Source organism: Corvus brachyrhynchos, unplaced genomic scaffold, assembly GCF_000691975.1.
Source record: "Corvus brachyrhynchos isolate BGI_N302 unplaced genomic scaffold, ASM69197v1 scaffold56, whole genome shotgun sequence".
NCBI lineage: Eukaryota > Metazoa > Chordata > Aves > Passeriformes > Corvidae > Corvus > Corvus brachyrhynchos.
This window is the reverse complement of record NW_008238664.1, coordinates 9,723,661-9,738,123: the sequence shown is the minus strand read 5'-3', so window position 1 is coordinate 9,738,123 and position 14,463 is coordinate 9,723,661. Positions and strand designations below refer to the sequence as shown.

Below are 14,463 nucleotides of genomic sequence, written 5' to 3'. Positions count from 1 at the left end.
AATAAGCTTCAGAGCTCACTGTCATGTTCGTGACGGGTGCAAGCTGCATAATCATATGTTAACTTCACTGTTGTAGACAGCTAACAAGCATAAAGCTCTTACTTTTTTAATTCTAAGCCTCACTGATTTTTATCACGACATTTTTAGAAGCTTTAACTATCCAGAAGGTTATAGATGTTATTTTAAAAATGGAACTGTAGCTTATTACTGTGAGTTTTAACAGTACAAATAGATACACTTTTTGAAAGAATGATTTTTATGTACGAAGTTGTTTCGCTTACATCTATCTCTGTGTTCTATTTTTGACTCTTGAAGGTTTTTTCAGGTCTGCTGACCAAAGAATCCAAATTACATTAAGTTTATAATTAAAATTCTGTGCCCTGTTACATTTTGCATGCTTGTTTTTTATTCTGCTCCATAATAGTAAGTAGGAGTGGAAATACTTAACTAAGACAGTTTGTTGTTTTCAGACTTTTGAGAAAGTTGAATAGACAATATTTGTATATGTAATTCAGCAACCCACCAGTTTGAGAATAGCAGTTTTAATGTCCTTCTTCAAAAGAATTCAGTATGAATAGAAACCCAAAAGTTCAGTGAAAAAAACCAAACATAACACACGTTTTAGAGAGAAATATATAGCATAAAATGGAATTTTAAGAGCTCTTTTTCAGGGGCACAGCATAAATTAGGTTCTTGCCGTGTCCATATATGTATTTTCTCCTAGTTTTGTTCACAGTCCGTGCTAGCAGAATAGTGGGTGATTCATTACTGAATGTAGAAGAGGGCTGTAGTGGGTGGGCCCTCCATGCACACCTCATGGCTTACCATGGGTTGTGGCCACTGAAGGCACATCCATGTGCTCGAATGCATGACTTCAGCATGTGTGGATTCATCGTTATCTTCACTTCTGCTAAAGTTTGACATGGATTGGTAACTGGCTTAATGGCGTAAGATTAAGTTATTGTGAAAAATCCATCTTCTGCTCACTTGGATTTACTGCCCTGTAGTGGTCATGAGCTGAATTTCTGTAGAGAAAGTAGGTAAAATTCTCCATTTTTTTCAGTAATGAACATTCAAAATTTGAAAAGATTTAACTCCCCAGGTAGCTGTTTTCAGTGTCCACATTTTGGAATCAATGAGGGAGACATTAAGGACCTTTTCAATAGCTTGCATATTCCCTGAAAATGCAACTGTTTGGCTGGTGTTCTTTTCAGATCTGTGAAATACTTTAAAAAAGTAGAGATGGTGTATTACTGTTTGGCCTTTAAATCAAATATTTCACCATTTTAAGAAAAGGTTTTGTTCATGAATGAATGTTGGCTGACAGTATTCCTGCATTAATTCCCTGGTAAATGAAAGCCAACAGTAGCTATTTGAAGAATGCCCTGCTAAAGTTCCGTATGTATTTTATTAAATACAACAAATCCTCACAAATTAAGTGATTGAATTTTCAGCAGGTGTCACCCTTTGTTAGTTGCACAGCTGAGAAAACAGATAGGTAAACATAAATAAAGCATTATTCTAACATTCAGAATACTTTTTAATTATCAATATGTATACCTGACAAATTACTTTTTCAGCACTATATTTTGTATGATCAGTATGCCAAATAATAGATTTGAGCAAAAGTCATAATGCCATAATGATTCTAAGTCAAAGGCAACAATCATTGTTACTGTGGGTGTCTCTAAGCTCACAGATCCTTTGTATTACCTTTAGAAATGTGTCATCACGTGAGCTTTGAAAAGTCTTAACTTGGTAAAAAGGACACTTTTTAAAACTACTTATTTATCTAAATTATCATATATTTATGCAGGAATGAAAGTCATGCCAATTCCAGTAGACACTAGATTATAACAGATTTTTCCCATTTCACTACAGAAAATACAATTTAAACCTTTATTTTGTGTTTCAGGTGTCTCCTGAAGTTACTGAAATTACATCAGAAGTGTCACAAGTGAGAATAGCTTCTCCAGTTTCTGTCATTGCAGAAGAAGACAGGCAGACAGAAAGTAGGGCAGCAAGTGCTTCAAATAAGGAAATTAACATTCAGTGGTATATTCCTTCTGTGGCAAAGCCATCAAACGATACAGAAACTAAGGTATAACTAGACCAAAGCAGTTCCTTAGGTAGTGAAGCAAATTAAGTCTCATTTCCAATGAATATTTGTGTTATGAGTTATCAGCTTTTTAATTGAATTATACATATGCTGATAGGAAGAATATATTTACTCTGCTGCAAACCTGCTCTTTAGGAAAACAGAATGCCCTGACAGTTTTTTGTTGGCAGGCCAAAAAAAAGTCTGTGTTTCCCATATAGAGCTTCCAGACCATAGTGTATTCATGCCTGTTGCAAATCCCTGGTGTCTTTAAGACCTCCACTCTAAGCCTGGGTAGACCTGACTGATACATTTGAATAATAGTTTGGTGGGAGACTCTTGAAAAAGAAAAGATGCATGTATACAGGGAAAATGGGATTTTGTAAGCCTCATTTTCCTAAAAGATCAGACTGAACCTGAAAGATGAAAGAGATGGGAGGGTTGCAGGAATGTGAGAGACTATGAAATGGAATTTGTTTTATCTTTACACAAGGGAGCAAAGTGTAGCTAAAATTTCTGCTACAGCAATAAAAATCCATGATCTCAAACTTTTTGACATAGCAGATCAGTGTCTAAATTTCTATTAGACCCATTTATCTTTATTAGGAAATTGATAGAAAACCTGTGAAGTTAATGTAAATAATGTACCTTTTAATATGATTTTCCAGGTTACTTTATCATGGCCATACAGATCAGTAAAGGACCAGAGACAACTCTTAAAACCAGATAATACATGAATGCCATATTCTTGGCATTTTCCATATAGTCAAAATATTCAGCTACCACTAGGAAGTGTATTTCAATCATACTAGTAGATTCTTGCAGTGAACGATGAGAACATTCTATTTAATTTCTTATATTGGTACAGCTGTATTAGATTGGTGAGTTATGCACACTTCATGGATTTAAACCTAGCATGATGACAGCCATGCATATGATTGACCAGGATCTGGACAACGCTGGGATTTTGATAGTGACTCTATGGGGTATAGCTAATTTTCAAACCCATAGTAATTATATCCAATTTAATTTAATTAATTAATTTAAAACATATAAAAACTGAGTGTAGTATAATTCATATGAAGTCACACTCTCCTCTTTTTTGAAGGTCAGTTATCTAAAACTTCATCAGCACACTGTATTTGGTATTTATTATCCTCTTGTATCACTGAAATAGCTCAGGACTACTGCACTACAGCTTACCCATTCCATCTCTTTCACAGGTTTTGTTGCTTTATGCTTATAATACAAACCCTGTCAAGATTAGCACCATCAAGATTTTCAGTTCAATGTCTGTGTTTTCAGGCCACTTGTGGATTCCATTGGCTAGGTAAATAATCCCTGACTCTGTCCTGTTATTTCATGCTGTATTAAAGATCAATCAGCCATTTAGGATGAGAGAAAATAAAGTACAAAATATCAAAGAGCTGTAAATCTTTAAAAGCATTCATTTTTGCTTTTCAAAGACTTTTCACTGTAAAAACTGTAAGATGTCATACACAGTGTTAAATCCATCCAAACAGTTGCTTTTTCAATGCATTCATTAGCATTTTAGTTTTGACTCTTAAAGAACCAAGTAACATATGCTAATTATGTAACAGTGGCATAGCAATGTAGCAGATCTAAGAAGCACTCCTAGCAGTCACTCCCATTCTCTCACTGGGTCACCTACTTTCTCAGACATCCCTTATTACAACTCTGAGAATGCAAGAATTTTTCTCAGTTGTAGCACCAGACTCTGCCCTTAATTTTACATCCTATGGCATTTTTCATTATTTGTTCCTTGTCATTCATCTAGTCTTAAAATTTTTGGAACTGCTTAGTAGGTGAAAGGGAAGGAATAACGGGCAGCCTCTGCCACCCTTGTGCTGGTTGGATGAAAAAGCCTTTTCTTAGAGAGGCATTCCTAAAATAATACTTCCCATTTTTAATATAAAAGGCTAATGCATTCCATATCTCCACTTTATTATATGGAAAACTTATTTTTGTAAAATTAAGAGATCAGTCTTGAAATGAGAGAAAATGTAGAACGTAATCAATATGTAATAAAACCTAGGTCAGCTTAATTATAACCTGGAAACAACAAATATTGTTGTTTTATAACAGTAGTAATGAAAAACTTTGTCTTCTTTTAGAATTATTTCTTTAAGGGAGAAATTGTCTGATCTGAAGGAGCAAGTTGAAATATTGATGCAAGGTTCTAAGAGCTTTTCAACTTCAGTACCTACAAGTTTTCCTCAACAAAGTGAAACTTTGAAAATAAGTCCTTCAAATAAACCCAAAATGAGTGATGTGAAAGTGGATCTTGATGAAAAAACAGAAGTAAGTGAGAACAGTTCTGCTCCTATATATGTTTGATTTAAGATGTCTGTTTTGGGGAAATAAATGACAGATAACTTGGAATACAGGCATAAAGGCAGACATTAAGCTTCCCTCACCTCTTTAAAGAAAAGTTGAAATACTTTCACTCTTTATTTAATATTTAACTTTTCCTTATATACTGCTTGTCACTTTACAAAAAAAACCCAGGCATTTTCAACCTTCCACTTGAAAATAAAGGCTACCTCTTCAGGTACATAGATTTGGAAACTGATACCTAATTTATAGTAATCTACATCTGAAAATCCTTGGCAGTGTTTTAAATTAGCATGGCGATCAACGCAAAAGTGCTTTTTAAACATCAGTTACACATCTTCAATGTAAAATGGGCAGTGGTGGTTTCTGAAATAAGAACCTTCTAATAATATTTTTAGAGAGGACCAAAAGTGGCACTGAATTTATTTTCATTTCTCTATGCCATCTTCCTCTTTTCTTTTTATTAGCAAGGCTGAATATGGTCCACAAGCAAATAACTCTCCCCACATACACACACACAAAAGGTAATTTCAGAATTTTCCATGTGGTCTGCTTGAGATAATGTCACTGGAATAAAATGTTGCCACAGCGTAAGTACTGCTTGATAAATGCCAAGGCAAAATAGACGTTTATTTTCAAAGTGGGAGACATTTATCATGTGACAGGATTCTCTTTATATCTATTATGTGAAATGATTAATGATGTAGAGGCTGTCATTTTGTCTGATGGATGCTGCGAAACAGTGACAGTTGTGCACTGTGCCATTATTACGAGGCTGTATTTTGACCACCTTGGAGAACAAATGATATTTTGGCCAATCACAGTTTTCAGGAGGGTAGACAGAGCTGTCCTTTAGTGGGTGTTTCTGATTACCTGAAGGTGTTTGCTCAAACTTTCATTAATATATGTCAGTAATTGGCAAAACAATGTTTAGAATACTAATGAGATTAACACGCCATGCATTATACATGTATAAATATCATCTTGTCAGGGTGTTTGTTTATAATATCTTCAGTAAACACATAGCAAAAGTATGCTCAGTCACTGGATTTAAAACCTGAACCAGGGGCAATTTTCCCTCAGTAGAAACTGCAAGGTTTGGGCACTTGTGTTTGTACAGGAAACACGACTATTTGTGTTGCAGAAAACTTATATTCATCAGCTAAGGTTTATTTTGCTGTGAATTCAATTGGAATAACCTAAAACTTGAATATTCTGAAAAATTCTGTAAGGCTGAGCCATCTGTTAGCTTATCGGAAGAGACTGATAGTTCAGCATATGTTTGTACTACACAGATAGTACACATTTTTTCTTGTTTTATACCATTAGGAAATTGCTAAAAGGTGTTTATCTGAAGTCAGAGCACTGTTGTCTGTTGTTCCAGCCCTGTCCCCGCCATTAACTAAGGTATGTTGTTCTCATTAAGGGTAAAAATCTGTTTTCTAAAATAAAACAATTGTTTAGTTAAACTGAAACATGGATTATACCACTCAGCATCTTCCCATTTTTTCCCTCATTGTTGGACTTTCTGTTTTGGTTTTATTTTATCATCTTTACAAATAAAATACAAATGTGCATGATTACAAACCGTGAATATCTTCACTGTTCATTAAAATCAAGTTTTCATATGTGCAAAAATGTATTAAAAGGGGATTTTACCCACAATGGTTAATACAGATTATCCACCACTCTCTGGTCGTTGTTTACACAGACTCCAGTGAATTTCCATGATGCAATTGCCAAATGCAATTTCTTTCCATTCTTGCATTTTTGCAGTTCTTCAGGCTCGACTCTTCTATTTTCTTTAGCTTTCTCTGCCTTGCCCATGACATGTTGTGAGAGATAGCATGCCATTTTTTTGTCCATGCTGCTGGACAAAACATCTTATTCATCTTGTTACAGCGCAGTCAGTATCCCAGAGGAGACTGTGGGGACTGGCCCATAGCAGGGAGCGGTGCTGTTCAGTGTTCTCAGCCACCTTAGGGGGATCAGGAAAGGACCACAGCTGCCCGGGCTCAAGGGACTCCATGGAAGATTCTGGAATTCACTGTAACATATCACTCCCTCAACTAATCCTTAAGTATCTTGCCAGTAATTGTTCACAATGGAATGATAATGGAAAAGGCATCCACTGTACTCTTCCAGTCAGATAGCTCTTCCTACCAGAAAAGCATCCAGAGTTTTATCTGAGAACAGCTGGGCTAGTGAGCTGTTATAGAAGAGAGAATCTGTAGTGCTGTCCTGTGTGTCCTGCACTCTGGTACCTGAGTACACACTTCCCTTTGATACACATTGCACCATTCTTGCCACCCCTCCTTATCCATCTTTAAGTTCTCTCTCAAATGACTCCCAGACCTTCTTATCACTCAGTCTGGCTTTATCAATGCATCAGAATATACCCACATCCATTCTGTAAAGCTGTACTTTTCTGAGTCCCACTGAAGTATCTTCCATGATAGCAAGATTTGATAGATTCCTAGGGAAAGATACAGATAAACTTTCACAGAAACTTCCTGGAACTGTTTAAATGCTTGTGAATTCCTTTCACTTTGCCTGCTTCTATTTGTGGGTCTACGATGGAAGTGAAGGACCAGATTTAGTGGTGTTCTTCTAGAAAGAATCTGATGTTTGCTGCTCTGTTTTATTCTCGCTGGATTCCACCACAAGCTAAAATGTTTCAACAGGTGAAATATCACAAAGCTTTTCATCACAAAGTTTCAAACACAAACTTCAAACTAAGATGCTTTCAGATACGGTAGTTTTGGTTGAGCAGCTGAAGCCTAATCCTACAAGATGCTGAGTATCTTTGTTCTTCTCTGAAGCCAATAGAACCTGTGGGGTGCTCAGCACTTCATTATGTATAGCACATTTCAAAGTAGCATTTCCAAACTTTCCTGTAGGTTGCATGTGTGCATTACCCTGTCTCAGCTAGAGACGGAAAGCCCGGAGAGGGACTATGTACAGCATAGAATGGTACATTCCCTTTGTTTTCAAGCATGCAGGAGAACGCAGCAGATACATTTCTTATATGTAGTTTTTCACCATTTCCCCCCACCAAACACTTTTTTGTCACTCATCTTCTGTTGAATTAATTGGACAAAGTCAGTTCTAATTCGTGGTCTTTGTTTTCTCATTGTCTGAGCTGTCACACGCCAATCCTGTTCCCACCTTCTCTTCTTTGATTCTGTTTCTCTGTCTGTGTGCCTTACGGTGCTTTTGATTCAGCCCTGGATTATATTTATAAATGGAAAAAATGCATTTTCATTGAATTATTCATTTAAAATTATTTGACACTTCATGTTTTAAGAATAAAAAATTATCGGCCTGCTCGTTTTTAATGCTATTTAATGAGTAGCTATGTCCTTGAGGGAGATAGTGTAGTGTTTGGAAGCTCCAATCTTAAATGTTAGAAGTAAATTTATAAATAAAATAATTGCATTAAAAATTAACCTCCCTAGGTAGCTTGTTCCAAGCTTCTCTTCCTTTAATTGTTTTTCTTGATACCTAAATCAGTTAAATAGTTCTCCGTGTTCAGTGGACACACAAACCAGTTTACCATTGCCCTCTTTTTCACCTTTTACTGTTAGCTCAATTCCTTCAATTTCTCATCTTAGGAAAAGCCTTCCAAATTAGTAATCATTCTTGCTGCTCTTTATTTTACCTAGAGATGATCATGATAAACTTTGTGAGCAAGACTGTTGATAAAGGTTTCCTCCCTTGAGTCCTGTTTTACTAGTTTTCTGCAAGAGATGTCATTAACCACAAATTTATACTGAGGCAATAAGTATTTCTAACTTAATAATTGGTTGTAGTTCAGAAATCTGGCTTTATATGGAACTATTGGTATATATGTATATGTATATGGGTATATATGTACTTTCTGGTACCTCTAAGCTCAATAAGGTTATTCATTTGGCATTTTTTTTCTTTTTTTTTTTTCTTTCCAGATCCCATTTGATGTTACTTTGCAATCAATAACAAATTTGGAAGATATGTTTGATCTTGCCAATGGCTGCATAATAACTGAGGGAACTCTTTTCAGTTGGATCATTTCTCTGCTTCACTAACTGCTATTTTGCAATAACTTAATCAGTTATTAGCTGAATGCTACAGACTTAGACTTAAGTTCTAGTGTTAATATAACAACTTCATTAATCACATCAGGATTTGACTCCTGTTATGTTTTATAATTTTCACTTCTAGCTTATTTCTAATTATTTAAACATTATTTGTTTTTAAAATTAAAATAATTTTCTAGAAATTAAATATCTTAAAGTAATTTCTTAATAAGAGGATTTTCTAGCTTTTCAATAATTACTTACTTTTTAGAAAAGCTGAATAGGTTTGTAGCCTTCTAGCACCTGCTAATAGATATTCCTTTTTCCCTGAAGTTTTATTCTCACTTTTAAATTGCTTTTGCAGTTATCAAAAGTTGGTATTACTTCTGAAGTTAAGAATTTTTGGGAGGCCTAAAATCATCGCTGATTTTGTTCTCCTATACATCTGTTTGGAAACTAGCATTTCAGGTTGTTGAGGGTGCAAGTGATCATTCAGCTGTCTTCATAATTTCAAAGCATTTTTTTAAAAACAACTACAACAAATAAACAACTCCCCCGAATAAGGAAGCACAAAGAATAAAAATGGTACAATACAGAATATTTTTAATCATTCTAAAAAGCTAAGGGAACTTAGCTCTCTGAATGTTGCTGTAAATATTATTTTAAAGTACTCAAGAAACACAGACGAGTCCTAACAACAGCCACCTGAGGCAATATGCTTGAGAATATTCTCCATCTCAATCACTGGAGCATCTCAAATGCTCCAGTGATTGAGATGGAGAATTTGACATGAACAAGTGAGTTAGTGGACCAGAGAGGGGCCATGGCCCTTTGCTTTTGCTCACATCCCAAAGCCAGGCACTCCTTTGCTATTTAATTTGTTTGCAACAAACAGCAAAAAACCCCAGGATATTTGGGCAGGAATCCTTTGAGACTTGTCCTATCACTAGTTATGTTTTTGTCTTGCCAGGAAAATTCAGCATTAATGGTTAACCGTTCCTGGGTTCATTTCCTGTGAAAAATCCTTTCACTTCAGTCAGGCATTCCCTGTACTGTAGCTGAGTGTTAAAACAATAAACTTTTTTGAGCTATTTGGAAATTGCAGATTTACCTTGGCTTGTGCTTTTCAGAAAAATGTTACCTGGTTGAGTGAAATTTCTTTTAGGGAGGAAGAGGGAGAGAGAGGTAAGATTCAGCATAATGAGTATCTTAAATGTGATCACTACAGGAAGAAAGGAAGTAAAGTTTTCTCCTATTTTTCTTCATTCCTATAAAACAAAGAAGACTGGATATATTTGTGTTATGTGTAGCTGTTTAAAAGTTGTGCTCTTTTTTATTTTGTGTACTCTTTTCTGGAATGCTGTAGTTAGAAAATTAGAAGGATTATGATATAATGATAAAAAGAAAGGAAAAAGTGAGTAATTGATAGGGCAGTTATATTTGCAAGACAATTTTAAAACTCAGTTAATGTGATTATTTAACTCAACTGCCTAACAGCCAGTTTGGAGGAGATATTCCTTAGCACTATTCTTTCATTAAAAGAATTTATTGTTCTGCAGTTGTTCAAAAAGCAGGAAAGATAAAAATTGACATGACTCATTTTTGTTTTATAAGAAACAAGTAGGAAATTGCAGTTTAAAAAAAAAAAAAAGCTGTTCTGTCTTTTGTTGTGCTTTGTAAAAACTGTAAACCTATCTTTTTCTGTTTGGGGTCACCTTCAGGATTATCATAGGACTTTTATGCAGCTTAATTAATATTTGTAAAACATGCTATAGAACCAGGTGAAAATGGAAGTGCAGTTCTATTGCAGACAAGGTGTTTTTTCAGTGCTGCCCGTCTGGACCTTGTTATAATTCCTATACTTGAAAGAGAAATGTTAAATAAGAGCTTTATATATTCATTTAAAATACATTACTATACTTACTTTCTTATAATACATTCTGAATTTTTTAAAAAGAAAAATATTATCCTTTAAGACAGTGCAGTGAAATAATAACATTAAAATGTTGACCTCACTGTATCCATAGCAGCAGATTTTATTCTCATAAACACAGGATAAAGTATGCAATGCAGGTTTTAGAAGAAAACATTGGAGAAAACATTTTTCTTTTAGCAAATAATTAAACTCTTTAGTTAAAATCTGCTTGTAAGGAAGGAAGCTTATATCTGAACGGCTCTAGTAATCACACAGAAAAAAAGTATAAAATTAATTGCAAAGTAAATTGTATTCTTGGTTATGTATTACAGTAGTTGGGTGGGTTTTTTCCTAACCAGTGAACGGAGACTAAAGCCTTCAATATGTGAAACCAGAATAAATTTGTGTTAGCACCATGCTGAATTAGATTTTCATAGAATATTTGTCTGTGCCACTGACTCCAAAATTAAAAAGGAAGAGGAGGAAGGAGGATTTCACTGTACAGGAAGACCCTCCTGCTATGGGAAGGTCTTCCCTATGATCTGCCCCATACAACAATGCCAAAGAGCTACTTACCATAGTGACAGCTTTGAACCACCAGGATGTTTACCAATTCTTTTCAAATTTTAATTGAAATATTTCTCCATTCTACATCTGTGGAAGTAATGGATAGTGGTTCCCTATCTGATAAATCATGGGATAGGGCAAGGGGGGAGAGAGAGAGACAGAGAGAGGGAGGGGGAGAGAGAGAGAGAGAAAGAGGGAGAGCACACTGCAGGGAGAAATTGAAAGATTCTGAAAAGAATGACATTTTATCTTCAGTGCATCCCCTTGGGCGAGGGACAAGAAATACCTGTGCAGAACTAAAGGACAGTAAAAAGAAAGTGTTTGGGGTTTTTAAAATTCTTTCAGTATTTTCCATTCTGTGAACTGAATGAAGCAAAAATGCTGAGAACAAAACCAGCTTCTGGTCCTATAATTAAAAATTATATCATCAAGAACCTGCTAGAGCTCAAATTGAATTTGAACAGGAAGCTTAACAATGAAAGGTCTGAATGGATTTTAGAATATTTCAGTTTTCAAATACTGTTTCAATATAGTTTTAAGTTATATTGCTGCCTTGAAAGATGTTGTATATTCAAGGCATTCACAGGATTTCTCCTGCCTACAAATATACAGTAACTTGAAATTATTGCTGGATAAATTAATTTTATGATGTGGAAATTAGTAATTTCACACAGATTTATCCAATTGTATGTGACTTGTTTTTAAATTCCACTACAGCTCCAATTCACAGCCATTTTTTGTTGTCCAAAGTATATATCTGTTTTTTGGATGACATCAATCTAACAAAATAATCCTAGTAATTACCCTCACTATGGCTCAGTTTCTTTATCAGAAAATAACAGTAATCCCATCATCAGTGAGGGATTTTAAGTTTTCTGCATCAACATTTAGAAAATATTTTCAGATCCTTGAATGCAAGAGGAAGGGTATTTATGTTATTCAATCGAGACACACTGTAAAGGGAACAGTCATTTGTTTCCAAATCCATTTTCAGTGAAATCCAAGAAGGAAGATTCTTTAAAAGAATAATGATGGAACTAGAATTGTTAGCTAATATGCTGAACTAATTAAGCCAGGAGAGAGATCCATTTATGCTTGCCAAAGGTTTTCTTTGAGTTAAAGATACTGAGTACATCATTAAACGAGAGAAGTGAAAACATGAAGCATAGGTTAAATCTTTAAAACAGAGTGGGTGAAAGGGTCCAGAGGCAAGTGCTGAAGTCAAATATTTACCACTGCAATTTAATTTTCCACTTTGAAACCCCAGAGATAATTAGAATTATTCTCATTTGTCTCCCATCTTGGCATGATTTAGGATTCTACTTGATGTGCATAGAAAAAAAGAAAGACTGTGTTGAAGCAAATGGCACCAAAACTCTCAGTGTGGAACCAGAATATGCTACCTAAGGAATAGTCACAAGCTGACAGAGCCAGCCCCATAGGCCTGTGTGGAGGGTGGAAGTCTGTGAAGATATGGAGCACCTGCAGGGCTGGTTTAGCTCCTGGCCAGACTTCCAGGGTTGAAAAGAGTATTTCAGCAGCCACCAAAAAATTTCAATGTCCTAGGCAAAGCTCCTTGCTTCTTGGCAGTGATGCTTGCTTCATTCCCCATGGATTCTGGCATCATATAGCTACTATACAGCAGAGCTAGCAGGGAAAGTCAAGATTCTGTCTATGCTATGAAATTACTGTATACATTTTATTATCATACAATGTGCAGTGTATTAATTAGCTCTGTTACGTTCCTATGACTCCACTACCAAATGAGATAATACCAAGTTTAAAATGGTTTCCAAACTGCTCTAAAAATGAATTATAACCATAAAGAAACTCAGGCTTTTTTTCCCCTAGTGTCCTGACTGGTCTTACTTCCCTGGATCTCTGTGGTTTATCCTTCAGAACCTACAATGAAAACCTCGTTTATGGGCAAAGAGGAAACCTATGTATATTTAAAAGCAAAAACGTATTAGTATAATTGAAATCTTAGCCTAATCCAAGAATTGTTATTAATCCTAACTAATAGTTATTAATCCTAATTCCCTAATTATTATAGGAAAAGAAAGACTACTTCTATGTTCAAAAAGTTGTTATAATAATAGTAATAAGACAGTTAAAATTATTGTATAAACTGTTACTACTTTTCCCTCTCTTCACCTGTGTATTGCTCACATTTCCACTGCTTTTACAGCCTTGCACAATTGCTGGGAATGCCCTGCCTTGCACAGGTGGCCTTTCAGTGACAACACCACTCTGGCTTTAAGGGTTGGGCTTCTTGCTGCGGTCCTTTCCCCAAACAGGATACACCAACAATGTCCCAGTGGTTCCTTACAAATACCAAGAAGAAACACAGCACAGGCACTGGCATAAAAAAATGCCAGTAAAGGTCCTATCAGCAGGTTTTTGGAAAAACTGATTTAATTGAGGGCCTGTTAAGGAATGCAGCAAAACATGCTGATCATGTTTACTTAAAACACCCCAAATTTTTCTTTGCTCAACTTGAGGGCTTGTAAGGCAGGTACTCACCTACCTGTCTGTAACAACAGTTATGCTCCACAGTGAGGAGATAAAGAAAAAAGCCAAAGGCTTTAGATTCCCTGTACTGAAGCTAGAACGGAATAACAAGCATTGGCCTCAGAAAAGAAACATGACAGGTTTAGCAGCAAATTAGGACTATAAGGTAGAGGGTAGAAGACTTGTAGGAATGCTGTGGATCCCTTAACACTCAGCTGAGACGGCAGATGATTGAAGATTTAACTATGACTAATGACTGGTTAATGAGGATTAATAGATGCAATAAAGACACGAGCCTCATTGCTGTAGGGAATAAAGACATTTTGTGTAACAGTGGCATGATTTCTTTTCTCCTTTTTGTAAGTTCACTTATACAGACTAGACATTAAATGAACTTGGAAAACCAAGACTCCATCGTAAAAGGAAAGTAAATCAGGCATTTCAGCTGGACTGGTTCTGATGGTACATAGGATGAAGACTCCCTCGAAGGCAGATCTCTACAGAAACAGTTTTGCTATAGGTTCCACGTCTAATATACCTTTAAAGTCAATAATTTAGTAAATAATTTTGTGTTTAGGGGTAGAAAGCAGGAGTGAAAATACACAGAAGGAAGAGCTACCTTTTATTCTACCAGATGACAATAACGAAAAATCCCTCCTTCTGTAAAATTCAGCATGACCAGAGTAACAGTTATAACTCCAAGTCAGAAAAAACATGCAACAATTTTCTATTACTTGGTGTTCCTAGAAGTAATGTATTAACTACTGTCATTTATTCCGCTCTGTCACCACGTTATCCCCGTGTCCCAGATGTACGCTGTGCTGGATGCCTTTTGCTCAGCACGGGAACACAGACCTTCCTCTGCGTTTCCAATTCAAACCGCGGCAGATGCCGGGTCTGGGGCCCGTCCAATACACCCACGGCGGGTTTATTGCCAATTCGAGGCCAGCACCACCTTC

General features: G+C 35.8%; 1 protein-coding gene across 1 annotated transcript in view; it reads left to right on the top strand.

Moving 5' to 3' along the window:
• CFAP54 (cilia and flagella associated protein 54) overlaps window positions 1–8,719 on the top strand; it is a 96,544-nt gene extending 87,825 nt beyond the window's left edge. The window contains exons 64-68 of the mRNA XM_017738039.1: window positions 1,916–2,101; window positions 3,322–3,428; window positions 4,234–4,420; window positions 5,783–5,860; window positions 8,401–8,719. Coding sequence (XP_017593528.1) covers window positions 1,916–2,101; window positions 3,322–3,428; window positions 4,234–4,420; window positions 5,783–5,860; window positions 8,401–8,520 — 678 coding nt within the window. The 3' untranslated portion in view covers window positions 8,521–8,719. The remainder of the gene's footprint in view (window positions 1–1,915; window positions 2,102–3,321; window positions 3,429–4,233; window positions 4,421–5,782; window positions 5,861–8,400) is intronic.
• The last annotated feature ends 5,744 nt before the right edge of the window (window positions 8,720–14,463 follow it).